We start from the raw sequence: 26950 nt of genomic DNA on the forward strand, positions 1-26950 counted from the left end.
CCTACCTTTCCTGAACACCTTGTATCCAAGAATATTTAATAGCTAATCCTGCCCTTCTTAGAGCCAGGTCTCTGTTATTGCCACACCATCGTACTTCCATGTGGCACTTCCATCTGCAACTCCACCAATCTTAATTACAACATTCCACACATTCACATAAATGCACAGTAACCCTAATTTAGAATTTATTACATTCCCTCTTATGCTGATCCCGTCTATTACCTTATTATTTCCTACACTAGTACTATCGATCTCTCCCAATATTTTTTGCACTTTGATACCCCTCTCTCAGTATTACTTTCTGCTTCCCACACTGTTGCCAAGTTAGTTTAACTCTTCCACAAGAGCACTAGAAAATCAGCCTACAAGGAAATTGGTCCCCAGTTCTGTTTAAGTGCAACTTGTCCAGCCTGTACACATCTCATCTACCCTGTACACATCTCATCTACCCCAGAAGTGATCCCAATGTCCCAAGAATCTAAAGCCTTCCCTCCTGCACCATCTCTCCAGCCATGCACATTCATCTGCTCTGTCCTCCAATTTCTATTCTCACGTGCATGTGGTACAGGAAGTAACCCAGCGATTACAACCTTTGAAGTCCTGCTTACTAATTTTCTACCAGCTCCCTAAATTCTGAGTGCAAGACCACATCCCTCTTTCAAACTATGTCATTGGTACTGATGTGGACTACAGCCGCCGGCTGTTCACTCTCCCTCTTCAGCATGCCCTGCAGCGATACAGTGACATCCTTGAACCTGACACTAGGGAGGCAACATTCCTGGATTCACAGTTGCAGCCACAGAAACTCCTGTCTTTTCCCCTAACAATCAAATCTCCTATCACTATTGTTCTTCCAGTGTTGTGTGTGCGTGCATGCGTGTGTGTTACAGCTGAGCCAGCTGTTCTGCCATATACTTGGCTCTGGCTGCACTCCCCAGATGCACCATCATGTTCATCAGCATTCAGACCTGCATACCAGTTGCTCTCAGGGGACTCCTGCACTACCTGTCTATTTTCCTGACCGTCTGGCTGTTCACCCATTCCCTATCTCCCTGCATACCCTAAGCTGTGAGGAAGTGATCGCATCAGTAAACAAGTTATCCACAAAACTCTCAACTGCAGTGATGCCAAACGTTGCTTAAGCTCCAAAACCCAGATCTTGAGTTGCTGCATTTGATGACATTCCCTACACTATGGTTATCCAGGATGCAGGAAATGCCCTGGAGTTACCACATGGAACAGGATGTGCACTCCAGAGGTTGGAGCTGCCCTGCCATTCTTTTATCTATTCGATATTATAACTTACTACTTACAATTATAATGAATAGCCAGCTACTCATTCTTCTTTTGTCAATTAAATATAGGGAGATAATTTGAAATATGTTACTTTATCCTTAGTGTGCAAAGTGCTCATTTAAATTCACAAATTTATTTCAGGAGCTTTCTAAGGGTTGGTAAATGTATTGGTGAAAGGAGATCTTCTTTTACGCAAACATAAAATAGGGGCAGAATAGCCCTTTTTGCCCCTTGCGCCATCTCCACTATTCAATAAGATCATGGATGCTCTGTTTGTATTTCAAGTTCCACATTCCCATCAGCCTCCGACAACCATTGATTCCTTTGCCTAACAAGAATCTTATCTACCTCTCCCTTAAAAATATTCAGCAACCCTGCTTCCACCACCTATATATAATATATAATAGGTAAGAATTAGGACTGACTTTATCGTAATTCTGCACACACAGTGCAGTCAACACATAGATCGAGTTAAGTTTACCTTCCTCATCTGTATCTATTTTGTGATAATATTCCTAGTTGTTTCACCCATTTCTACAATGTCATTACCACTCCATGATGTGGAGATGCCGGCGTTGGACTGGGGTAAACACAGTAAGAAGTTTAACAACACCAGGTTAAAGTCCAACAGGTTTATTTGGTAGCAAAAGCCACTCAAACTGGTCTGAATTCTGAAACTTTAAAATGCCATCAATATGACTTTATTACGGCCATAAACAACTTAGCCGACTGCCTTGGGGCAGGGCATGTGCACTTTTAGTCCCTTTTGCTTTTGCTACCAAATAAACCTGTTGGACTTTAACCTGGTGTTGTTAAACTTCTTACTGTGATTACCACTCCAGCCAGTAGGTGGCATGGAGTGTCAAGCTCGTCCCAGCAGAGCTGAATTGAAACTCCAGTGGCTGGCGTAACCACAAGGAGGACTAATCGGTCACACAGGGCAGCAATATTTGAGGGGTGGTGCCTGTGGCACACCAGCACTGTGGTTAAAAAAAACTGGTCTGAATTCTGAAACTTTAAAATGCCATCAATATGACTTTATTACGGCCATAAACAACTTAGCCGACTGCCTTGGGGCAGGGCATGTGCACTTTTAGTCCCTTCTCCCTCCTTTGGTAACAATTGAGAGCTGCTCTTTCCCAGCCCCGCCCAGACCCCAGGCATACTCACAGCATCCCAACCATTTCCCTCTATGTGCACAGGCTTGCTAACTATCTGATTGCTTTCCCTTCCTAGCCCCCCTCTGGGTGACAATCTCATGATGCAGGTTGAGGTTTTTGCGGGAGCTCTGTTCAAATCAGAGCGACGCCAAGGGAACATGGTGCTGCAGAAGCAGTGTGGTGAGATGGGTTCTGGAGACTGAGGGAAGGCCACTGAGAGCTATCAATGAATCTGACCATTTTCAGTGATGGTGTGAGAGTGGGACTATTTTACTGTATCATTTTCAAAAGTTAATTGTGGGATGGGGATGGTACCAGGCTGAAAGTTCGTCTTGGGTGGTAAATACCTTGTGCTGGCTCTGCCGACATTGGCTCCTAGATTGTGGGCACAAAGAACAAAGGCATCTTTTTCTGACAATCTGTTTCCTGTGCGTACCAATACATTTCTTTTTGGAAGTTTGAGTGGTAACATATATGATTAACCATTTAAATCAATTGTTAGAAGAGTGTGCTTGGTAAGCACCAGAATTCTCAATGCGCACAGCTAGTGGGCAAACCTCTCCACTGGGAATGTGAAGGTGAAAAGTTATCCTTCAGTTTCATTTTGGAATTTTACTTGCACTTCTTGGAGAGGTGGGGAAATCCATGGTTGATCTCATTGTCGTATGAGGAACGGCGGAGGACTCTGGGTCTGTACTCGTTGGAGTTTAGAAGGATGAGGAGGGATCTTATTGAAAATTACAGGATACTGCGAGGCCTGGATAGAGTGGACGTGGAGAGGATGTTTCCACTCGTAGGAAAAAGTAGAACCAGAGGGCACAACCTCAGGCTGAAGGGACGATTCTTTAAAACCGAGATGAGGAGGAATTTTTTCAGCCAGAGAATGGTGAATCTGTGGAACTCTTTGCCGCAGAAGGCTGTGGAGACCAGGTCATTGAGTGTCTTTAAGACAGAGATAGATAGGTTCTTGATTAATTATGGGGAAAAGATAGGAGAATGGGGATGAGAAAAATATCTGCCACGATTGAATGGCAGAGCAGACTCGATGGGCCGAGTGACCTAATTCTGCTCCTATGTCTTATGGTCTTATGGATCTTGCCATTCTACTCTGCTAAACATTAACATTTGTGGACAAAATCCTGCTTACTCTCATTTTGCTGATCTTTAAAATTACAAAACATAAAATCTGGTGTGTAAAACTCTCCACAATAAAGAATAGCCACCTTCTGTGCTTTTTGTTTACTTGTTGTCTCCCCACTGATAGCTCAGTTGGTTAATGCAATGAGTAATTTAACCAAACAAGTTAGGAAAGCCCCAGGATAGATCCCCATTTTCATAGGAAGACTCCATTTAGCATCAGCATCAGCAGGTTCAGGAGCAGAAAATCAACCAGCAGATTTGTGGACATCGGGTGAGGAGAAGATTGGACTCAACTGCAGTTGAATAGTCTTCCAACATTTGGACTCGTGCATTAAGGATGGCCACTTTAATGAAATGTGAATGGCATGCAGCACTCCCGGAACTGCAACCCAGTAAGGAGTATTAGAAGCAGTTCTTAATATACAAATGATATTGAGTTTTGTAGTTGGAGCCAACATCCTGCACCATCCCAAATGACTGATTGGGAAGAAGGATAGTTCTACTGTATCATCTGAAAGCCAAACTGTATAGGAAAGGCATATTTAAAGGGTCTTTTTCTTCATTGTATTTATCTAAAAGTAGCTGGGCCGGTCCCCAGTCTGTGCTGAGTTAGCTTATTTTTAATTAATGCAGGCATAGAAGCTATAAGATTAGCCTCATCATTCCTGGGTTAGGGACTTTGGAAGGGGATGAGTTAATCATTCCCATTCCTGATTACTATTCATGTATTCCTGCTGGAAATACACAGCTTTGGTCATAAGATGAGAACAAGATTTGGCTTGGATGTTATTATTCCAATGTCCAAACTCATTGCAAAGGTTGACACAAATAATAGCCATGTTCTTGGTAGAATTATATTCCAACAATACATCAACTGCCTCACCAGATGGGAGAGCTGACAAAATATGTAAGCTAGCAAATAAGATTGGCGTGTCAATTTTTCAGTTGAATTTGCATGGTCTTTTTTTTTCTGTTTTGACTTTCAGAACCCAGTTGTACCACCTGCAGGAGAAACTATGAATGGCAAAAGAAAGGAGAATGTGGTCTCAGAAACTAGCCAGCCACAAGTACTTGTGCCAGAACCCAGCCAGTCACAACCAATGATGCATGGTCCACCCTCCCAATCCGAACTCCTGATGTCATCTTACGGAGCTGACAGTTCTATTCAAGATATCTGGCAGATGTTAGAGGCAGGATCCAGTCCTTCCGTATCTACTCCACAGAACAACAATGAACCAGGTAATGTGGGGAGAGTGAGGACCAGTGCAGAGTACCACTTTAATTCATTTGCTCAATGGTGAAAATAGTGCAGGGACAAAAGTTACTTTATTAAATATTTTTATATTAAAAATGTAATGTCAGTGCAAGATAGAGTACTTATAATATATAAAGTGCTTAATGGTCGTTTGTGCCCTCCTAAGTGACACACATTGCTGTGTTTCTTAACTTTCTATTTCACTCTGTCCGACCCTGTCTCTTACTATACATTTTTTCCATGTCTGATCAAGGGCAGAATTTTCTGGCCGTTCACACCGGTGGGATTTTCTGGTCAATGGAGATTTAGCTGAGCGCCAAATTCTCCATCCTCGCTTGCTGCGTTGGCGGAACAGCCAGAAAATTCCAGTCCTTATATTCTTACTGTGAATTTGAACTTCTCTGTTGCTAGCTGTAAGTTAATTTCTGTTGGTTATATTTGAGTTTTGTGGTAGTGCTGAATGGTTTCCAGAGTTGCTAAAATTGGTTCCGATTGGCAGGATGTGGAGAAGGCCTTGGTCCGACTTCAAGGCCGGAATTTTACCGGCACGCCCGCCCTGGAATTGGGGCGGGAGAGGCTCGCAGAACAGCATTCTCCATTGGCCTCGGGCAGGATCTTACAAGCCTCGGGCGGGCGAGCCGGAGAAATTCCAGCACAAGTGTCTTGTTCGGCAACTCGCTGTCTGTCATCCATCCCCTGGCCTGCAGCATGAGCTGGAGCACAGACCGATGTTCATTGCATCAGGAGAGCAGATATATATATATTCTCTCTAATCAGAAGGGGGATGTGGTCTTTCACTCACCAGTTAGGTGCTAATGACTCAATTTATATGCCACCCTATCCTGCAAGAGAAAGTGAACCACGTCAGTGATTGTAGTGCAATGTGTTTGGGTGATGGTCTTGTTATAATTGAACACAGTGCCTTAAAGATGTGGTTTTGAGGCTTGCAGCACTGCAAGGTGTGTGAGGACAAAATTAGGTTAGGAATGTGAGATCGGAGTTGTGTTTGATAGAGACTGTAGGTGATTGAAGGGTGGGTGGCGAATGCAGCAGTCTGTGAGGATAGTGGTTCATTTGTAAGGATGTGACATTTGATACATTTACAGACCTTGACAACACATGTGAAATCATTAACCTGTGGGTGGCACAGTGGTGAGCACTGCTGCCTCCATGCCAGGGACCCCGGGTTCAATTCCAGCCTTGGGTGACTGTCTGTGTAGAGTTTGCACGTTTACTCCGTGTCTGCGTGGGTTTCCTCGGGTGCTCCAGTTTCCTCCCACCGTCTAAAGATGTGGAGGTTAGGTGGATTGGCCATGCTAAATTACTACTTAGTGTCAGGGGATTAGCAGGATAAGTACAAGTGATTACGGGGATAGGGCCTGGGTAGGAATGTTATTGGTGCAGGCTCAATGGGCTGAATGGCCTCCCTCTGCACTATAGGGATTCTATGATTCTCTATGATTCTGTGAACCTTCTTCCTGCACCGTGTCCAGGTCCTTGGGCCAGACCAGTTCTATTGACAGCAATGGCTATCTGCTTCCACTGCCTTCTCAGTGTCTGTCTGGAAAGCCCCCTGTAGGTAAAGGACCTCTCCCCTTCTGCCCATCACCTGTACCCAGCCACCCAATAAACCTTTGAGCACATTCTCTGCCCTGGTGTGCCCTTCTTGCTAAAAAGAATGTTCAAAAACTACAGTTCTCTCACCTTCTGCAGTGAGAATGAATCTCATTTTTAAATCATGCTAGCCTGGCCCGAGCATGGGTCCCCTGCTGAGATGCGCAGCCTCTCAGCAGCATAATGAGCATTGGGTTGCACATCACTATCATTTATTTAAATTAGCAGCCAGCTCAAAATTCACTTACTGCCTGCATCACAACAAATATTGGGGGTTAATCACACACTGTAATTCCCGTGTCCGTTTTCAGGTCTTATCCAATTTTCTTCCCTCACACAGAAGGATGTTGAAGGATGGCTGGTCCAATAGAGCTGTAGCCTAGCAAGAATCAATATCTTCAGAGCAGATGGAGATGTAAGAGGGTCAGTGGAATATTTCAGGGGCGGCCCCAGTGGTTAGCATTGCTGCCTCACAGCGCCAGGGACCCGGGTTCTCCCACAGTCTGAAAGATGTGCTGGTTAGGTGCATTGGACATGCTAAATTCTCCCTCAATGTACCCGAACAGGTGCCGGAGTGTGGCGACTAGGGGATTTTCACAGTAACTTCATTGCAGTGTTAATGTAAGCCTACTTGTGACTCTAATAAATGAACTTAAACTTTAAACAATCTATATTTGTCCTTCATTTTCTTTCAGCCAGCACTGAATTTCCACTATTTACTTATCTGACATCTGCTTTTGCAAATCTAACAGCAATCAACCTGTTGACATTGCTGTTAAGTAATCAATAAGGATGTCATACCAACTGGACATTGACTGGAATTTATTTGATCAGGTTCATGTAGATATCTTGGTTCTGGCAAATTAACAATTCCTATAAGTGGTGAACATTATCGTTTCTGTTCTTCACTCTGCCACATCAATGTCTGAGTAGTTTGGCTGGGATAAGCTGGCAAACCATTCAGTCTCTTGTTAATGCTCAGAACTGCTTTGGAAACTTCTCCATTTTTTCATGAAACTGCCCCTTTTATACCAGAAAGCATAGGGTTTCAGGTGGGGAGCACAATACAATGAAAAAGATGATTGCATATCTTCTGTGACCGGGTAAATGTGGATAGGAGAGTTCCCCTGGCTGGTGAGTCTAGATGTGGAGATGCCGGCGTTGGACTGGAGTAAACACAGTAAGGAGTCTAACAACACCAGGTTAAAGTCCAACAGGTTTATTTGGTAGCAAACGCCACACAAGCTTTCAGAGCACTGCTCCTTCGTCAGGTGAGTGGGAGTTCTGTTCACAAACAGGGCACATAAAGACACAAACTCAATTTACAGAATAATGAATAATGATTGGAATGCGAGTCTTTACAGCTAATCAAGTCTTAAAGGTACAGACAGTGTGAGTGGAGAGAGCATTAGCACAGGTTAAAGAGATGTGTATTGTCTCCAGACAGGACAGCCAGTGAGACTTTACAAGTCCAGGCAAGTTGTGGGAGTTACAGATAGTGTGACATGAACCCAAGATCCCGGTTGAGGCCGTCCTCATGTGTGCGGAACCTGGCTATCAGTCTCTGCTCAGCGACTCTGCGCTGTCGTGTGTTGTGAAGGCCGCCTTGGAGAATGCTTACCCGAATATCAGAGGCCGAATGCCTGTGACTGCTGAAGTGCTCCCCAACAGGAAGAGAGCAGTCTTGCCTGGTGATTGTCGAGCGGTGTTCATTCATCCGTTGTCGTAGCGTCTGCGCGGTCTCCCCAATGTACCATGCCTCGGGACATCATTTCCTGCAGCGTATCAGGTAGACAACGTTGGCCGAGTTGCAAGAGTATGTACCGTGTACCTGGTGGATGGTGTTCTCACGTGAGATGATGGCATCCGTGTCGATGATCCGGCATATCTTTCAGCGGTTGCTGTGGCAGGGTTGTGTGGTGTCGTGGTCACTGTTCTCCTGAAGGCTGGGTAGTTTGCTGCGGACAATGGTCTGTTTGAGGTTGTGCGGTTGTTTGAAGGCAAGAAGTGGGGGTGTGGGGATGGCCTTGGCGAGATGTTCGTCTTCGTCAATGCCATGTTGAAGGCTCCGGAGGAGATGTCGTAGCTTCTCCGCTCCGGGGAAGTACACATGAGGACGGCCTCAACCGGGATCTTGGGTTCATGTCACACTATCTGTATCTTTCCTCCCCTCCACCCCCCCCCATCCCCCAACCCCCCATCCCCTCACAGTCTCCCCCACCCCCATCCCCTTACAGTCTCCCCCACCCCCATCCCCATACAGTCTCCCCCACCCACCCACCTACCCACTCCTTACACTCTCCCTGTCTCACAGTCATTACAACCTGGTTAATGCAAAAATGTGAAGATAATCAGTTGTGTTGTGACTGCTGGATCAGGACACATTGCAGGGAGAACACAACCCAATCACACTGACATAAAAACGGCAGTGTGGGGGGAAACACGCAAACTTTTGAATGAAAATAACTCACCGGCTCTGGAAATAAACCAAAGGGACATTTACTAAGATATTGGCCCCTTTACATTGGTTGCTCGCACGCTTTGTGCCTGGGCACACAATTGACCTCTCATTGATACAAATTACATACAGTATGGAAATCGGCTGCTAATGGTTTCAGCCGTGCTTCTCATGGAGCCCATTCTTATCTGTAAAATGCAGCAATAGCAAACAATCTATCAGAGCATGCAAGTTCAATATCGGGCATATTATTAAGGTAGAATAAATTGAGCCATTTTACTATATACCCTCCAGAAACACCGAAACGTCTTGCATTAGCCATTCCTCTCTTCCCAGGAGATACATTTAAAGAGATTTTATTTGAAAAATTTAGAGGAAGGACGATCACGATCCCTCAGAGACCTTTCCCCTGGACCCTCCCTATGCAGGTATGAGTGCACTTGAGTTCAGCAAACGTGTCGAAGTTCTCCTATGAATATGACCGTCCCACTATCGGAGTATCTCTTTCATATGCCCGCTAACTTTCTGTCAATAAGATAAAAGTTCACTTCATGAACACTTTTCAAACTTTTTCTTTTCATTTTCCAAAAAATATCTCTCAACAAGACTGTTATTTCCCCTGCCACTGAAAAGAGGTCCAAACAGATTAAATGTCTGGTAAAATAAGAGAAAAAGGACTATTCAATGAGCTTTGAAAACATGAACAAGTGTGTTTAATATGTTGCAGCTTATAGTTCCTGACTTGTTACGTGAGTTGGAGGGCTTGGGGATTTGTACAGAACTGTGACACAACCTGGATTTCCAATGACCTCCGGTTCAGTCCTACAGTTGCTTATCTGAACTCAAGCTTGAGTTCAGCTTCGAGCCATAAAAGCAGCTGGAGAGGATCAGCAGCCATAGGGGTTTGTACTGCCTGTGTTCACATTCCAGGTAGGGTGCCAACTACTGGAGGTGAGTTTTATCCACCAGATACCTCATGCCTCTCTTCCGCATGGGGGAATGGACCAACCCAAACTCGTCCCTCAGCAGCTTCCAGTGGAGATAGGACTCTGGGTAGGCTGCTGATTGAGGCGGTTGGCCAAGTGACAAGCGCCGGCTGACCGATCCTGATAGAAAATTTAGTTGTCTATCCTGGTCTGAGGAAGAGCTGGGGAGGGGAGGTAAACGGCAACCTCAGACTCTCCTGCCTCTGCCTCTCGTTCCTTGCGCACAATTGCCTCAACATTCAAACCAGTCTGTTTTTCCACTCTTTCAAACTTAACCAGAGTCTGATTTTGCTCTGCATTGCCTGCTCATAGGTTCATGAACATATCAGTAAATGCAAAGTTTTCAGGCTCTGATTAGTGCCCCCAGTCATGGGCTGGCACGCCCCCCCCCCCCCCCCCCCCACCCCATCCCCCCGCCCCCCCACATTGGTCGGGCCCTGTGTCTAGGTATATTGTGTTTCATTGTAAAGCCGCCTCTGAATAGTTGGGAAAAATGGCGTAAGCGGTAGATGATCAACCATGATCTGTTTGAATGGTGGAGCAGGCTCTATGAGCTCAATAGCTGACTATCGCTCCTATTTCCCACGTTTCTATTCTAAATCCAAATCACTCTTAACATAGAAAAGCTTCTCCTCGTGTTGCTTCTGGTTCTTTTGCTAATCGGCTTAAATCTAGGCCCTTTGGTTATCACCCCTTGGACTATTGAAAATTGTTTCTTACTCTTTACCTAAGCCCCTAATTTTAAACACCTCTATCAAATCTCCACCCAGCCTCCTCTGCTCCATGGAGATCAGCCACAGACTCTTCTGTCCTGCCATGCAACTATAATTCCTTATTTGGTGAACCACTCCAGTAAATCTCCACCACAACTCCTCTAAAGCTTCCACATCCTTCCCAAAGTGTGATACCCAGAACTGCCGAGGGTTGAACTGGTAAGCCAAACAGGTTCACAACAATTCCCTGTCCCCTTTACTCCATGCCTCTATCTCCAACAAAATTAACTTTTGTTAAACTGCCCTGCCACCTTCAGAGATTAGTGCACAAACACCCTAGGTCTCTGTTATTGCACTCCTTTTAAAATTGTACCATTTAACTTGTATCGTCTCTCCTCACTCTTTCCACCAAAATGCATCATGCAGTCTTCTCTGTGCCAAACTCCATTTGTCAAGCATTGTCAATGCTTGACAAATGGAGTTTGGTACAGAGAAGACTGCATTCCACCAACTTATCTGTGGTTTCCTGAAGACAATCACCATCCTGTTCACATACCCGCATTTCCAAGGTTCATTTCATCTGCAACTTTCACAATCATGCCGTGTAGTCCTAAATCCAAATTATTCATGTGGTCCAAGTACTGAACCCTAGGGAACAATGTATACCTCACTCCAGGCCAAGAAACAGTCATTCACCACTGCTTTCTGTTTTCTAGCGTTGCCAACTTCAATTAAGTATATTCCTGGAGGTTTCATCACTTGTCTTTTCCCATGTTCTAACCATTAGTCAGCCATTTTAGTGACACATTGCCTTCCTATCCCAATTGGAAAACAAAAAGACTCAATGCCCAATCAGATACTGCTTGACTGTATAGAAAATTGGAATTTTCAGTATTGTTACATCTGATTAATGTTCAAAGAAAATGAAGAAAGAACGATCATTTTTAATGTCCCTCTGATATTTCCCCAGGACTGCCCGCAATAGTATCCTAGAGATTGACCTTCAGTTCCCGGAAACTCCAAGTCAGTCCTGGAGGGTTGGCAACCCTACTGTTTTCTCTCCCTTTATATTTAGGGTATAATTGTCCTATATCTTTCATAGTCCAATAAATCTGAAAGCTACTGAAGGCAAAAGCAATGTTTAACGTTAGATAAAGGTACACTGATTCTCAAACTCATTTAACATTGAATGCAATGTAAAAAAAATTCCAGAACATAACCGATTATTCAACTAAAATACAGCAATATTCAAATGTAAAATGGACACTTCTTCACCTGTTTTAAGGCACTGACTTGTACTGGAATGACTTGTGCATGAACCTCATGCCTTACAGATGATGCTCAATAGAGATTATGAGCAGACTCGCATCTTTCAAAGTAGCACGTTGCTAAAATACTCTGTGGGATGTAAGTGATTACTGAGGGTTCTGAGCAGATCTGGCAATCCCACGTGATACAAGAGATTAGGTATCATTGAGCAACATATACAATATTGCTGATTTTCACAAAAGTCTGTGTCTGTCTGCAGTTTGCGTCTGTGTGCATTTCTTGCCCAACATTCAGGTTTGAGCCAAGCCAGTAACCCAGACTAATTGACTTCGGAGGACCTTACAGCTGAGCCTTTCCCTGTTCTCAGGATGCACAGGCACACGGCAATCATAGAATCCTTAGAATGCTAAAGGAGGCCATTTAGAATCATAAAATCCCTACAGTGCAGAAGGAGGCCATTCGGCCCATCGAGCCTGCACCAACCACAATCCCACCCAGACCCTATCCCACATATCTACCCTGCTAGTCCCCCTGATATTAAGGGGCAATTTTCAATGGCCAATCAACCTAACCTGTACATCTTTGGAGGGTGGGAGGAAACCGGAGCACCTGGAGGAAACCCACCCAGACACAGGAAGAATGTGCCAAACTCCACAGTCGCCCGAGGCCAAATTTGAACCCAGATCGCTGATACTGTGAGGCAGCAGTGCTAACCACTGTGCCACCGTGCTGCCCGCCACTGTGCCGTCATTGGGCAGAATTTTACGCTCACTCCCCGAGGCGGGTTCAGAGACAGAGGGAGCATAAAATTTAATGGTCAGGATTCCCTGGAAACCCACCTGCGCAAACCCAGACACAATTTCACATTTAGGTGGGCAGTGCCTTGGGGCTGGAATGCCACCCTTTCACCTTAAGGACCTTTTCCCGCCCAGCCTCAATTTTTAGGCTGGCAATATGGTAGCAGGTGCAGGTAGGGTGGAAAACTGACAGCAAAACATTTCCCTGTCTTGGGTGGGAAGTGGGGGGGGGAGGTGTACCTCACACAGAAGGCCCCTCAGAGTTGGGGGGGTCCCCTCTCCTCTGACAGCTAGGAGCTCCGGGACTCTCACCCCCGGCCTAATCTCAACATCACAATTGCCTCACAGTCCCCTATCCTTCCACCCCCAGGACTTCTTTCCAAAGGTCTCAGATCTTAGTTCCAGGCAGAGAATTATGGTACGCGATTGGCCGCTGCAGTCTGGTGATTGGCCGGGTTGGAGAACTGTCAGCCAATCCTATTGTCTGACAGCTCTCACTGGCAGGACCCCCTTCTAAGGGTGGACAGAGGTTCCGCCCACCGCCAATCAATCCTTAAGTCAGTGTTAAATGGCAGTGGGAGTTTGAGAGTCAGCAGTAGCAGTTACGTGCCAACTCTCAAGGTGGCAAGTGCCGATTTCTCGCCATCCTTAAAATCCTACCCATTATGTAGTGACCACGAGCAGGAACCATAGCCCAGATTACTGGATGATATTCAACAACTTTCATGGCTGAGATTAGCCTCTGTTGAATGGAGCATGAGCCCCTCCTGGTCTGTAACAGTTCAATGGTGCATTTACTCAGAGTCATTCATGCAACCATTTCTGCTGAATTTCAAATCAAAGCTTTGCAACAAAATTGCAGCTTTATTCCTGGGATTGAATGGAATTTTACTTTGTTGCATATTTCAGGTCAAGCATTTGTTTGTTTTAGGTCTACAGAGACTTTTATCTTGGGAACAGTTAGATTGTGCATACTGTCTCTGGACTGGGTGGAAAGGTTATCAGTTTTGGGAGCTATTTGAAATAATCATGACACTTTAGATTGTGCTCAGAGACCCGCTGCCTATCAGCAGACAACCTGACTGAATAAATGATTAACCAACTTTGCAAGACTAGCAAATATCTGTAGCTCAGCACATGGGGTGACCACAATCTAGACTATCCTGACTTGCACTAGGTGAATTGTGCAACAAGTTTCAGACAGAAGAGAGATCTTTCAATTTTGAAATATGACATTGGTAAATTCATTGCGCAATTTTGCAACGACATCGACTGCCACTTTCAGCAAGCTATTCTTTAATTTATTTCAAATTACACAAGTGTAAAATTCAGTACGAATAAAATGTTTCTCAAGACATTTCAAGTCGTAGACAAACAGTATAATTTCTGCAGGGTTCTACATAGAAAAAAATGAACAAGATGTTCAGAAACTGATTTTTGTTTTGCCTTTTATTGAAATCCTGAACCACTTCCATTTGACAGCTTAAAATCAGCTACCATAAAATTCTGTAGATAGCTGAAGTCCATTATTTATGTAGATTACATTTTCAATTTTATGCAAACACAAGCACAGCAATTGATTTTTTTTGTCTAACAGCTTTTGCTAAATAAGATGGAATAGGTAATTACTTGTTTTGGTGTACACATGGGAATATTATGCATTCTGGTAATCAGGAATCTATTTTGAAAAGGATTTTTTGCTGGGTTTGAGGTACACGTTTCCAGTGGACACTGGACTGGAGGGGGATCAGTATTATAACGACAAGACATTGGTGTTGTCGAACAAGATCTTGTGGGGCAAAGGAATTAAGTGAGAGAAAAATGCTGTGTATAATTCAGTAATTAACATTTATCCATTCCGAAGGGAAAAACGACACGTGAAAAAGGTTTTATTTCTCGTCTTCATAAAGATAACAAAACCCAAAAGAGGTCAGGCAGCTGCTGATTTCCTGTCTTTCAAACTGACGTAAAACAAACCAATGATAGAACTGGAAGTGTTGTTTGGAAATTGTTGTCAGTTGTGAATTTTATGTGAGCAGTTTGACTGTTCTGGGAAGCAGAACTGTTTCATAAACGTGAAGAACATGTGCACGATGAACCATGAATAATGAATCAGGAAAATAATGGGTTCCCCCGAGCAAATAAATAAATGGAAAGTGCAAACTGGTAACAGGTGGTGAATTACACACTGTAGATATGCAGAAAATACCCAGAGGTAGTTGGCCAACTGTGTATAATCAAAACACCTAGAATATATGTTCTCGTTTTTAACTCTCTGGTAGGAATGTGGTAAAGTGAGCAACAGGGTGACCAGGATTGGCATGAGACAGGCTTGGCTGTTCCTTACTTTCTGAGCCTCATTAGTGTAAGAACATAAGAAATAGGAGCAGGAGTTAGGCCATCTAGCCCCTCGAGCCTGCCCCGCCATTCAACAAGACCATGGCTGATCTGAAGCGAATCAGTTCCACTTACCCGCCTGCTCCCCATGTCCCTTAATTCCCTTATCGATCAGAAATCTATCTACCCGTGATTTAAACATATTCAACGAGGTAGTCTCCACCACTTCAATGGACAGAGAATTCCAGAGATTCACTACCCTCTGAGAGAAGAAGTTCCCCCTCAACTCTGTTCTGAACCGGCCCCCAATTATTTTGAGGCTGTGCTCTCTAGTTCTGGTTTCCCTTCTAAGTGGAAAGAATCTCTCTACCTCTACCCTATCCAGCCCCTTCATTATTTTATATGTCTCTATAAGATCACCGCTCAGCCTTCTAAACTCCAACGAGTACGGACCCAATCTGTTCAATCTCTCCTCATAAGCTACACCCCTCATCTCCGGTATCAACCTGGTGAACCTTCTCTGCACTCCCTCCAAGACCAATATATCCTTTCGCAAATAAGGGGACCAAAACTGCACACAGTACTCCAGTTGCGGCCTCACCAGTGCCTTGTATAGTTGCAGCAAGACCTCCCTGCTTTTATATTCTATCCCCCTCGCGATAAAGGCCAACATTCCATTCACCTTCTTAATCACCTGCAGACTGAGTTTTTGCAATTCGTGCACAGGACCCTGAGGTCCCTCTACACAGTAGCATGTTGTAATTCTTCTCCATTTAAATAAAATTCCAATTTACTATTATTTCTTCCAAAGTGGATAACCTCATATTTGCCAACGTTATATTCCATCTGCCAGATCCTCACCCACTCGCTCAGCCTATCCAAATCTCTCTGCAGACTTTCCGCGTCCTCCACGCAATTCGCTTTCCCACTCATCTTCGTGTCATCAGCAAACTCTGATACCCTACACTCAGTCCCCTCCTCCAGATCATCTATGTAAATGGTAAACAGTTGAGGCCCCAGCACCGATCCCTGCGGCACGCCACTGGTCACCAACTGCCAACCAGAAAAGCACCCATTTATTCCAACTTTCTGCTTCCTGTTAGATAGTCAATCCCCAATCCACGCCAACACCTTATCCCCAACTCCGTGTACCCCAATCTTCTGCAGCAACCTTTTGTGAGGCACCTTATCGAATGCCTTCTGGAAATCTAAAAACACCACATCCACCGGTTCCCCTCTGTCAACCGCACTAGTCACATCTTCATAAAAATCCAGTAAATTCGTCAAACACGACTTTCCCTTCATGAATCCATGCTGCGTCTGCTTGATCGAACCATTCTTATCCAGGTGCTCTGCTATTTCCTCTTTAATGATGGACTCCAGCATCTTCCCAACTACAGACATTAAGCTAACCGGCCTGTAGGTTACCCGCCTTTTGTCTACTTCCTTTTTTAAACAGCGGCGTAACAGTAGCTGTTTTCCAATCAGCCGGCACTACCCCAGATTCCACCGAATTTTGATAAATAACTACTAACGCATCTGCTATTACCTCAGCCATTTCTTTCAGTACCCTGGGATGCATTCCATCCGGGCCCGGGGACTTGTCTACCTTCAGTCCCATTAGTCTACCAAGCACTATCTCTTTAGCAACAGTAATTGTATTAAGGACCTCACCTCCCACCAACTCTCTATCTCTAATATTCGGTAAACTATTTGTGTCCTCCACCGTGAAGACCGACACAAAGAACTTATTTAAAGTCTCAGCCATTTCCTCGTTTTCCACTATTAAATCCCCCCTCTCGTCCTCCAAGGGTCCAACATTCACTCTAGCCACTCTATTCCTTTTTATATATGCTGCCTGCTAGCTTTCCAACCAAAACAGCTAAGTTGATAGGAAGTAGCTCCCCTACTGTTAAAATTGGCTGGCAGGAGGCTGCCACCAGGGACCCAAAGAAATGGTCCCTCGCTCAAGATAAGTGGATTGTTGGAGCTTGACAATGAAATCATGGTCCAGTGGTGAGGATGGTAGACAGGGCAGCGGGGAGCTGGGCTACGAAAGGGCTTAAGGTTTTCTTGTGGGGCTCAGAAAAGCTTTCCAGGACTTTCTGGTTCACTAGGAATGCAATAAAATTTTAAATAGTGGCCTTGGCTGGTGTTTCTGGCAAGTTTACAATAGCTACTCAGGCCTTGGGTTAAATCATCAGATCGAGTCCAAATTATATCATTTCAAGAGCAGAGGTGAAAGAGTAAATTATCCTACGAGTCGTTATTTAAAAAGCTTAAACCTTCCTCTATTTAGACGAAGTTTGTAGTTTTTCAAATGTTTTACTTTGTTTATCTTATCTGTTGCAGCTCTTGAGAAATTCAAAGTCAGAATTAATGAGACCAATGCATTAAAATAAGATTGTCCAAGCTAAGATAAAATTGATTGTGATTAAATATGATTGAATCTTGTTACAGAGAAGCAGAAAACATGTTAAAGGAACTGTGTGAAAAGGCATCACTCATGGTGAGCCAATAATTTTTGACAGTGGCCAAAGACCAATGGCTTTGGTCTTCAGTGGTTAGTTGGAGGAAATTGCAGCTGATGAGGACCTATTTTAGATGCCAAAAGGCTATTTACCCAACTGGAATGTTTCAGACTGGGTGGCACAGTCTCAGAACAAGAAGTCAGCCACTTAGGGCTTAGGTGAGGAGAGATTTCGTAATCCAGAAGTTGTGAATCTTTTGAATTTTCTACCTCTGAAGTATGTGGATGGTCAATCATTGATTATATTTAAGGCTAAGATCAATTGTGTATAGGATACTCATTCAACAATTTAGGGAAAACATAACTCATTTATTTACAGGTTAAGACTATCCAAAGACTTGCAGCCTCATGTCTGCAATCAGCTCCCGAGATGACTCGAGGACAGGAGCCCAAGCTCACCAGGGTGATACCTCTCCGTGCTCCCCAATTGGGGATCATGTGATCCTTACTCTGTCGATTTGGTCAATCACCACAAATAGATTCTGGGGATTTAAGGGATTGGACAGGAAATTGGCATTGAAGTCAAAATCAGCCATGATGTTTTTGAATAGAAGCACTAAGTCCAGGGGCCGTATGTCCTACTCTTGCTCCTGTTTCTTATACTTTAATGTCTATATTCCTGCTCATGTTTGGAATCTTCCATTTTGGAAGATGTCAGATCAACCAGTATGGATAGTTGTTATCTGCAGATACATATTGTATACAAATCAAATGTTCAGCATCATGCCAATCAGTGGCTTTAGCATAGCGCTAGCTTGTGTCATATTTTGGCAAAATTTCAGCTCCTAGTGTTGAATGAAAGCAGATATGTTGACTTGAAATTAGTGGAATCAATGTAGCTTTGGATTCAGTAACTCGAAATGAGATTTTTGTGCTGCATTTATACCATTACAAGTGTAAAAATGACATTAAATTTGCGTATTACATTTACTATATTACAGCATTTCAAAAGTACTTAATTGACTGTAAAGCAACTTCAGAAGTCCCAAGGTTGTGAAAGGCTTTGTATGAATGCAGGTATTTCTTTCTATAGGTTACTGTGTAAGGTCTAGAATGATCACAAGCATTATAAAAATAAATACTCATCAATGGAAAAATCACCTAATGCCCTGTTGGAAGCTACTTCTTGACGGAGTATAATTCAGTCAGTCCTGTCACATTTTGATATCTCACTCAAGTTGAATGTTGTGTGTGTTTCAAGCAGGCCTTTAAAGCAAAACAGATCATACCCATCCCTGATTCTAATCTAATGTTCACAAATATGTACTTGTGATTGGGTTGTTGAAACATGAACCTGACAAATCTAAATCTTCCCTAGTTTTTAAAACATTCTTGTGGTTGTTACCGGCATGGCCAGCATTTCTTGCCCATCCCTGATTGCCCTTAAACTGAGTGACTTGTTGGACCATTTGGGCAGTTAAGAGTCAACCACATTGCTGTGGGTCTGGAGTCATATGTAAGCTGGACCAGAGAAAAATGACAGATTTCCTTCCCTAAAAGACATTTGCGAACAACATGGGTTTTTATAACATTGATAGTTTTGAGATCACCATTACTAAGACTAGATTTCAATTCCAGATTTATTAATTAATTGTATTAAAATTCCGCCAATTGCCATTTGAACCCATTCCCCAGGTGATTAACCTGGGGCACTGAATATCCAGTCCAGTGACATTACCACAACATCACCATCTCCTCCTATATACAGCAAGCGACTATCACCCCAGTGAACTAACTCAGCACAGACTGGGAATTGGGTATAATTAAGCACCCACTGGAAAAACTACTGTAGACCTTAAGTATTCTCTTTAAAATTGCATTCTTGATTTGCGAGTGGTATGATCTGGATTTCATTAACAATAAAAGCATTTTTTATTAAAGACGCCAATGACAAAACAGATTAGAGAAATGTACAGAATGGCTGGCGTTAAAATTATTTTTGCTGATTAGAGAAGGAGCTTGTTCCAAAGGTAAGTATGCCTTTTTTATTGTTTCTGGCAAGGAAGGATCGTTGGCGGGTACTGAAAGTCCAGAGTGGCTTTTCCCTGAAACAGGGCAATATTGTCCTGCCCTCTCCAAGCACTTTGATTTGATTTATTATTGTCACATGTATTAGTATACAGTGAAAAGTATTGCGCGCTATACAGACAAAGAATACAGTTCATAGAGAAGGAGAGGAGAGAGTGCAGAATGTAGTGTTACAGTCGTAGCGAGGGTGTGGAGAAAGATCAACTTATTGCGAGGTAGGTGCATTCAAAAGTCTGATGGCAGCAGGGAAGAAGCTGTTTTTGAGCTGGTTGGTACTTGATCCCAGACTTTAGTATTTTCTCATGGCAGCTCTGCTTATCTAACAACATCTAATCTTTATATGAAAGGTCATCTCGGCCTGAAATGACTCCTGTTTCTATTTGCTGAGTTTTTCCAGCATCTTTGTGTTTTTATTTCAGATTTCCAGCAGCCGCAGTATTTCGCTTTTGAACATTTATACGGTGCCTGTAACATAGTAAAACGTTTCAAGGGTGGCACGGTGGCACAGTGATTAGCACTGCTGCCTCACAGCGACAGGGACCCGGGTTCGATTCCTGGCTTGGGGCACTGTCTGTGTGGAGTTTGCACATTCTCCCCGTGTTTGTATGGGTTTCCTCCGGGTGCACTGTTTTCCTCCCACAGTCCAAGGATGTGCAGGTTAGGTTGATTGGCCATGCTAAATTGACCAGAGTGTCAGGGGATTAGTAGGGTAAATAAGTAGGATTATGGGGATAGGGCCTGGGTGGAATTGTGGTTGGTGCAGACTTGATGGGCCGAATGGTCTCCTTCTGCATGGTAGGGATTCTATGAAACACTTCCCAGGGTTGATTATCAGACAAAATTTGACATTGAGCCCAAAGACACATTAACACAGTTAACCAACAGCTTATTCAGATGAATGTTTTGACGAGAATCTTAATGAGAAGTGAGGCAGAGTGTTTAGGTGATGGACGTTCAGACCAAAGTGGCTGATGACATGGCTGAAATGGTGGAGTGAAGGAAGTGAGGATGGATAAGAGGCAGAACATCGAGTTCAGGTCGTATGGTTCAAGGAGGTTCAGAGATAGGGAGGGGTGAAGGCATGGAGGGACTTGCACTCATAGTTGAGAATTTTAAAATTGTAGTGTTTGTGACAGGAAGCCAGTATGGTCAGCAAGCACAAGAGTGAGGATGTACAAAGAGTTTTGGATGGAAGATGAGAGGCTGGCCACGGAGGCATTGGAATAATCGATTCCACAGGTAAAGCACAGAGGAGGGATTTGATGACACACGTGCTGAGGCAAGGGGCAGAGGGGGGAACATTACAAAGAAAGAAGTAGGCATTTTTTGAGATGGGTGGTGGTTTTTTTAAGAACAAGAGAGGGGTCAGGAGTCTTTTTTGAGGAAGGGGATGATGATGGCAGATTGAAAAGGAGCATAATAGTACCTGAGGAACAGGAACTGTTTACAATATCAGCTATTATGAGAGTTAGGAAGGTAAATTGAGTTGTCAGCAGTCTAGTGAGGATAGGAGAGATGTGTCTCATGGACAAGATATGCTCAGAACTGGCATAAGGGAGGATAGAAGTTATGATTTCAGGACTGGAATAGGGGAAACCTTGGGGAAGTTTGGTTCTGTGTTAGGGGTAGGGAGGGGAGCAGCAAGAGCAAAATGGATAGTTTTAATCTTACAAATTAGGAATTTAGTGTCGTGATTATGTTACTGGACTAGGAAGCCCACTGCCACCTTATCAGGACAACTAGGGGTGAACCATAAAGATCAGGTTTACAGGTGAAACTCAGAATTCTCAAAGATTGACGAATGGTTAGGTTTCCTTGACTTTAAAATGTATCACTATACAGAACTTTCACCCTGGTACTTCCTTGTGATGATCAAGAATTATGACTCATAATTTAGTTAATTTAGGGATTATGCACTTGAAGAAATGTTTGTTTTTATAACGGTTTATGTAGTGAAAAAATACAAATATACTAAATATGTTTTTTTTATCAATGAGGGATTTTTAACCAAAACTAAAATCTGCAATAGAGACTTAGAACTTTACATTATTTAATCTCAGCATGGCTCCTGAGGTCTGTTCATGGTGCATTCTGGGTGAGTTGGCATGGTAAGTCTAAGGGTGCAGGGCATGGGTTGGCACTAAGTTGGCATAGGGACTATAAGGATGATTGGGAGTGGTTTGGGGGCATGCATTGGCATGGAGGGTATGAGGGACCATGGGGTGGACACAGGGGCATGAATGGAGCATGAATAGTGTGGAGGGGCTGTGAGGGGTGAGGGCTGTTTTATGTATTTCTTTAAACAACTTCAATAATGTGCTCTAGCACAGAAACAAGCCCCCACCCAGCCAGCCTCTGCACCTGGCAACATCCACACCCATTCCGGGGTCACTCGGACTGACTCCTGGAGAACCTCAGCGGTCCAGAACAAAAATCCCAACTTAGAAATAGAAATCCTACAGTGCAGAAGGAGGCCATTCGGCCCATCGAGTCTGCGCCGACCACAATCCCACCCAGGCCCTACCCCCACATATTTTACCCGCTAATCCCTCTAACCTACACATCCCAGGACTCTAAGGGGCAATTTTTTAACCTGGCCAATCAACCTAACCCGCACATCTTTGGACTGTGGGAGGAAACCGGAGCACCCGGAGGAAATCCACGCAGACACGAGGAGAATGTGCAAACTCCACACAGACAGTGACCCGAGCCGGGAATCGAACCCGGGACCCTGGAGCTGTGAAGCAGCAGTGCTATCCACTGTGCTACCGTGCTGCCCCAACTTCCGGGACACTTTTTCCAGGCCAGATTTCTGGAGCCGGAGAATATCCCATTCTGCACTTCCAACCCAGGAGCAAAAAACCAGGCCCTGTCACTCCCCACTGTGTAATAATGGACAGTATGAGAAACCTTCTAGATTTATGTATTAAATTAATAGCTGATGGAAAATAAACAGTTTCAAGCACACTTTTTTTAAAAGAAAGTTTCTTTTTCTAGATGATGTTGATTTAAGAAAACGTGGGAATAAGGCAGAATTGGTGCTGCTGAGCCAAGATATCACAGTCACACAGAAAGCTGGAATGGAACCAATCTACACCTTGCAGGGAGCTAAAGCTAATGTTCACAAGAAGGCAAAACCTCACCACCAAACTGCTACTGGAATAAAACAGAAACATTCATCAAAAACTGCTAAGATTAGAAATTACAATATCCGTGACTAAAGATTCTCATGAATTAGAATCTGGAACAAAAGGTAGAAGTGTTATAATTAGCAGACAGGACATTTTTTTTCACACGCTGAACTGGTTCTAAACTGGTCACTCTCCAACTCCTGAAAACAACCACACACTTCAGGGGTCTTACAGGTTTACTTTCAAGAATGTAACAGGAACTTTGACAAACTTAGCCTCCTGAAGTCAAGAATATCATGTCACTGTGTTCACCAAGGTTCAGTTGGGTTGTCCCTCCCTCAAAGCAGCTGGGGAAGCTAATCAGACAGAACCTACCCTTTCTGGATCGTGGAGATTGTTGTTTACCAGATCGCTGCACTACAGAAAATCCTCAGGTTTACTTATGGTCAGTTAGATTAATTTATATGGAATGGAAGCAATTTGATTATGTCTTTAATTGACTGTGTCTGCTTTGTCACCTTTTTGCATGTGGGCATCACATTAGTAGGTTTTTAATCTTTGGTACCTCCCCAGTGCCCATTGCTTTCCTCACAATGATTGTCAATGTTTCATGAATCTCTTCCCTAATTTATTTAAATTCTCTGAGATAAACATAATCTGTGTTTTGGGATTGAACTGAATAAGGCTTCAATTTTATAACTAAGAATGGGGGTTTCGGGGGAAGTGGAATTTTAGCCCCTCAGGATAAGGCATGGAGGTTGAGTTCTTAAAAATCTGAAACCTGAACTTTAATGCACCTCGTTCCAGTTTAATCAGGATGGATGGAAGGAATGGAGGAGGGTAGGTAGCCTGCTCCCTGGAGGCAGGTCAATAGTTTTAGTATGTTTATGAGGTTACATGTTATATTTTAGTGGTTTTATTAGGTTTTAATGGCTGCAGGTTGGGTTGCCTAGTGCTCGGGAGCCCTGCAGCTCCAGGGAGATGCAAATTGTTGGATCCAGCAGATACGTGCCTTTTATAGTATTGCTTGTGAGCTAGAAGGAGCAGGAATGCTTCTCTCTGGTCCCCCAGCTAAACTGCTGCATCCAGCCTCACTCCAAATGCTCCATTATATCCCCCAACTAGTGACGCCTCCTCTCTCTGGCAACAATCTCCCCACCCCACCCCAACTCTCCAGTCGCCAGCTGCAAACTTCTAGTGTAAACCTTCCAACAATCGACAGTTGTTTCATGGTCATCATTAGACTTTTAATTCCAGATTTTGTTTTTTAATTGAATTAAATTTCACCATCTGCCGTGGTGGGATTTGAACTTTGGCCCCCAGAGATTTACGCTGGGTCTCTGGATAATTCGTCCAGTGACGATATCACCATGCCATCACCTCTCCTGAGTTGCTAATTATACTAATAATTTCCTAATTGTGCGGCTGACAATGTCTCTCAGAACATTTGGTACCCAATGATGCCAACATTTTCAGGTGTTTCTTCAATTATAACATTTTAAAATCCATAGATCTAGACCATAAACTATGATTTTGTCTGACTGTTATTTACAGAGCTTAAGAGGTGTGCTTTCTAGAAACGGACAAGTTGTATCAGTTTTCATCCTTAAACTGGAGAGTCTTGCTTTGATATAAAATTCAACTGATGAAACTTCTCCAAATGGGATCATTTGAATGGAAGTTTCAACCTAAAACCTCAAACTTTTTACATGGTTGGGCCCAAACCCTTTTATTTACAGAACTAAAATTAAAATACAGCAGATTCTGGAAGTCTGAAATAAAATCAGAAAATGCAAAAAATACTCAGCTGGGCAAGCAGTATCTGTTGGGAGGAAGATAGGTTAAAGTTTCAGGTCGATATCCTTTTGGTTTCTGACAAAAGATCAACCTCAAAGATTAGTCTTAGATAGATCATAGAATCCTACAGTACAGAACGAGGTCATTTGGCCCATTGAGTCTGTACCGACCGCAATCCCACCCAGGCCCTATTCCTGTAATCCCACATATTTAACCTGCTAATCCCCCTGATACTAGGGTCAATTTAACATGGCCAATCAATCTAACCCACACACCTTTGGACTGTTGGAGGAAACCGGAGAACCCAGAGAGAGCCCACACAGACACGGGGAGAATGTGCAAACTCCACACAGCCAGTGACCCGAGGCTGGAATTGAACCCGGGTCCCTGGCGCTGTGAGGCAGCAATGCTAATCACTGTGCTACCGTGCCATCCTGTGCCATCTTGCCTTCCTCAAGAGATGCTTCGTAACCAACTGAATATTTACAGCATTTTCAGGCTTTGCATATTAACTCTCTTCTACCAGGTTACTTTTTAAATCATATTTTTTAATTGTTTCATGGAATGAACAGTTATAATTGTTTTCAACCCAGCACAGATGTTTTATATTTCACATAAAATTGCTTTTCATCTCATAGCACCCCAAATTATTTGTAAATGTATGAATTTTGTTTTTGAAGGAAACTTCTGCTAATAAATACAAATTATTACATACAACAAGGTCTTTTTCACAAAGGATATCGTATGGAATAGACCACAGCTTGAAATCCCATCTTCTGCCAATGGATTGAATAAGCCAGAAAAATCTGAACTGTCACATAAATTCCCTCACTTCAACAGTGATTCTGCGCATCGTAGATCTCATTATCTGCTCTTCAGGTAGTACAGTTTGATGCATTAATTTTTCTGACCTCAAAGTTATTTTTGAATTTAATTCTGCAGTGCTCCATATATAACTTTGTAATATTCTAATATCAATTACAGCAGAATCATATTTAAAAATACATTGCATCATATTTTGTTTTTATTTATTCATGGGATGTGGGCATCGTTGGCTGAGCCAACAGTTATTGCCCATCCCTGGGGGTACTTAAGTCAACCACATTGCTGTGGGTCTGGTGTCACATGTAGGCCAGACCAGATAAGGGTGGCAAATTTTCCCTCCCTAAGGGACGTTCGTGAACTGGATGGGTTTTTCATGGCCACCATTAGACTTTTAATTCCAGATTTCTTTTATTAATTTCAAATGTCACCATCTCCTATGGCGCATATTATATTCATTAAAAAAACAAATTAAGAGATCACAAATGCACTCGGAAACCATGTCATTTCTCAATCAAAAGTTTGTGGGTTCAAATACCACTTATGTGTAATCTTGACAATAGTGAAGAAATGCTGCTTTGAGAGCTGCTGTTCATTTGTTGAGAATTTTTTTTTTAATTCAATTCAATCAAATCAAGTCCAATTCAGAGTCTCAACAAGTTGAGACATTCCCGATCCAAGCTGACAAGACAGGGCTCTCACCTCCTGTTTTGGACTTGATCCACATGATCCAAGCTGATTGGAGTAGACATTACACCTCCTCCAAGGCTTGATCTCATTTGCATCTTCGCCAAAAGGCTGAGATGCCGCTTTTAAAAATTGCTTCAAATTAAGCTAAAATGTAACCTAATGACTTCAACCAAGCACAGCATGTCGATACTACACTTGATCTTAGCCAAAAGGCCGAAAAGGTTGAGAATTTAAAAAAAATTTATCTACTTTTCCAATTCAATCAAATCAAGTCCAATTCAGAGTCTCAACAAGTTGAGACATTTCCGATCCAAGCTGACAAGACAGGGCATGCAACCCTCTACCCTGTCTTGGACCTGATCTACATGAGCCAAGCTGATTGGAGGAGGGGGAGGATTCCTCCTCCAAGGCTTGATCTCATTTGCATCTTAGCCAAAAGGCTGAGATGTCACTTAAAAAATTGCTTCATATGAATATGAAGCTTAAATGTAACCCAATGACCTCAACCAAGTGCAACATCCAATCCATACTACACTTGATCTTAGCCAAAAGGCCGAGAAGGTTGAGAATTTTTTTTTAATACTTTTCCAATTCAATCAAATCAAATCCAATTCAGAGTCTCAACAAGTTGAGACATTTCAGATCCAGGCTGACAAGACAGGGCGAGCGACCAAACCACCCTGTCCTGGGCCTGATCTACATGAGTCAAGCTGATTGGAGAAGGGGGAGGATCCTCCTCCAAGACTTGAGCTCATTTGCATCTTAGCCAAAAGGCCGAGATGCCGCTTTTAAAAATTGCTTCATATGAAACATATGAAGCTTCAGTGTAACCTAATGACCTCGACCAAGCGCGGCTGACCATGGGCTGCCGTCCATACGCTTGATCTTAGCCAAAAGAGCCCTGTTTCTGGGGTGCAGGTGGGTATT

At 43.4% G+C, this 26950-nt stretch overlaps 1 protein-coding gene across 1 annotated transcript in view; it reads left to right on the forward strand.

Moving 5' to 3' along the window:
* Positions 1-25100, forward strand: part of ccdc57 (coiled-coil domain containing 57) — a 180332-nt gene extending 155232 nt beyond the window's left edge. The window contains exons 19-21 of the mRNA XM_078225529.1: positions 4583-4835; positions 22581-24249; positions 24334-25100. Of these exons, the coding sequence (XP_078081655.1) occupies positions 4583-4835; positions 22581-22804 (477 nt within the window). The 3' untranslated portion in view covers positions 22805-24249; positions 24334-25100. The remainder of the gene's footprint in view (positions 1-4582; positions 4836-22580; positions 24250-24333) is intronic.
* Positions 25101-26950: the final 1850 nt, after the last annotated feature.

This window comes from Mustelus asterias, chromosome 12 (genome assembly GCF_964213995.1).
Source record: "Mustelus asterias chromosome 12, sMusAst1.hap1.1, whole genome shotgun sequence".
Lineage (NCBI taxonomy): Eukaryota > Metazoa > Chordata > Chondrichthyes > Carcharhiniformes > Triakidae > Mustelus > Mustelus asterias.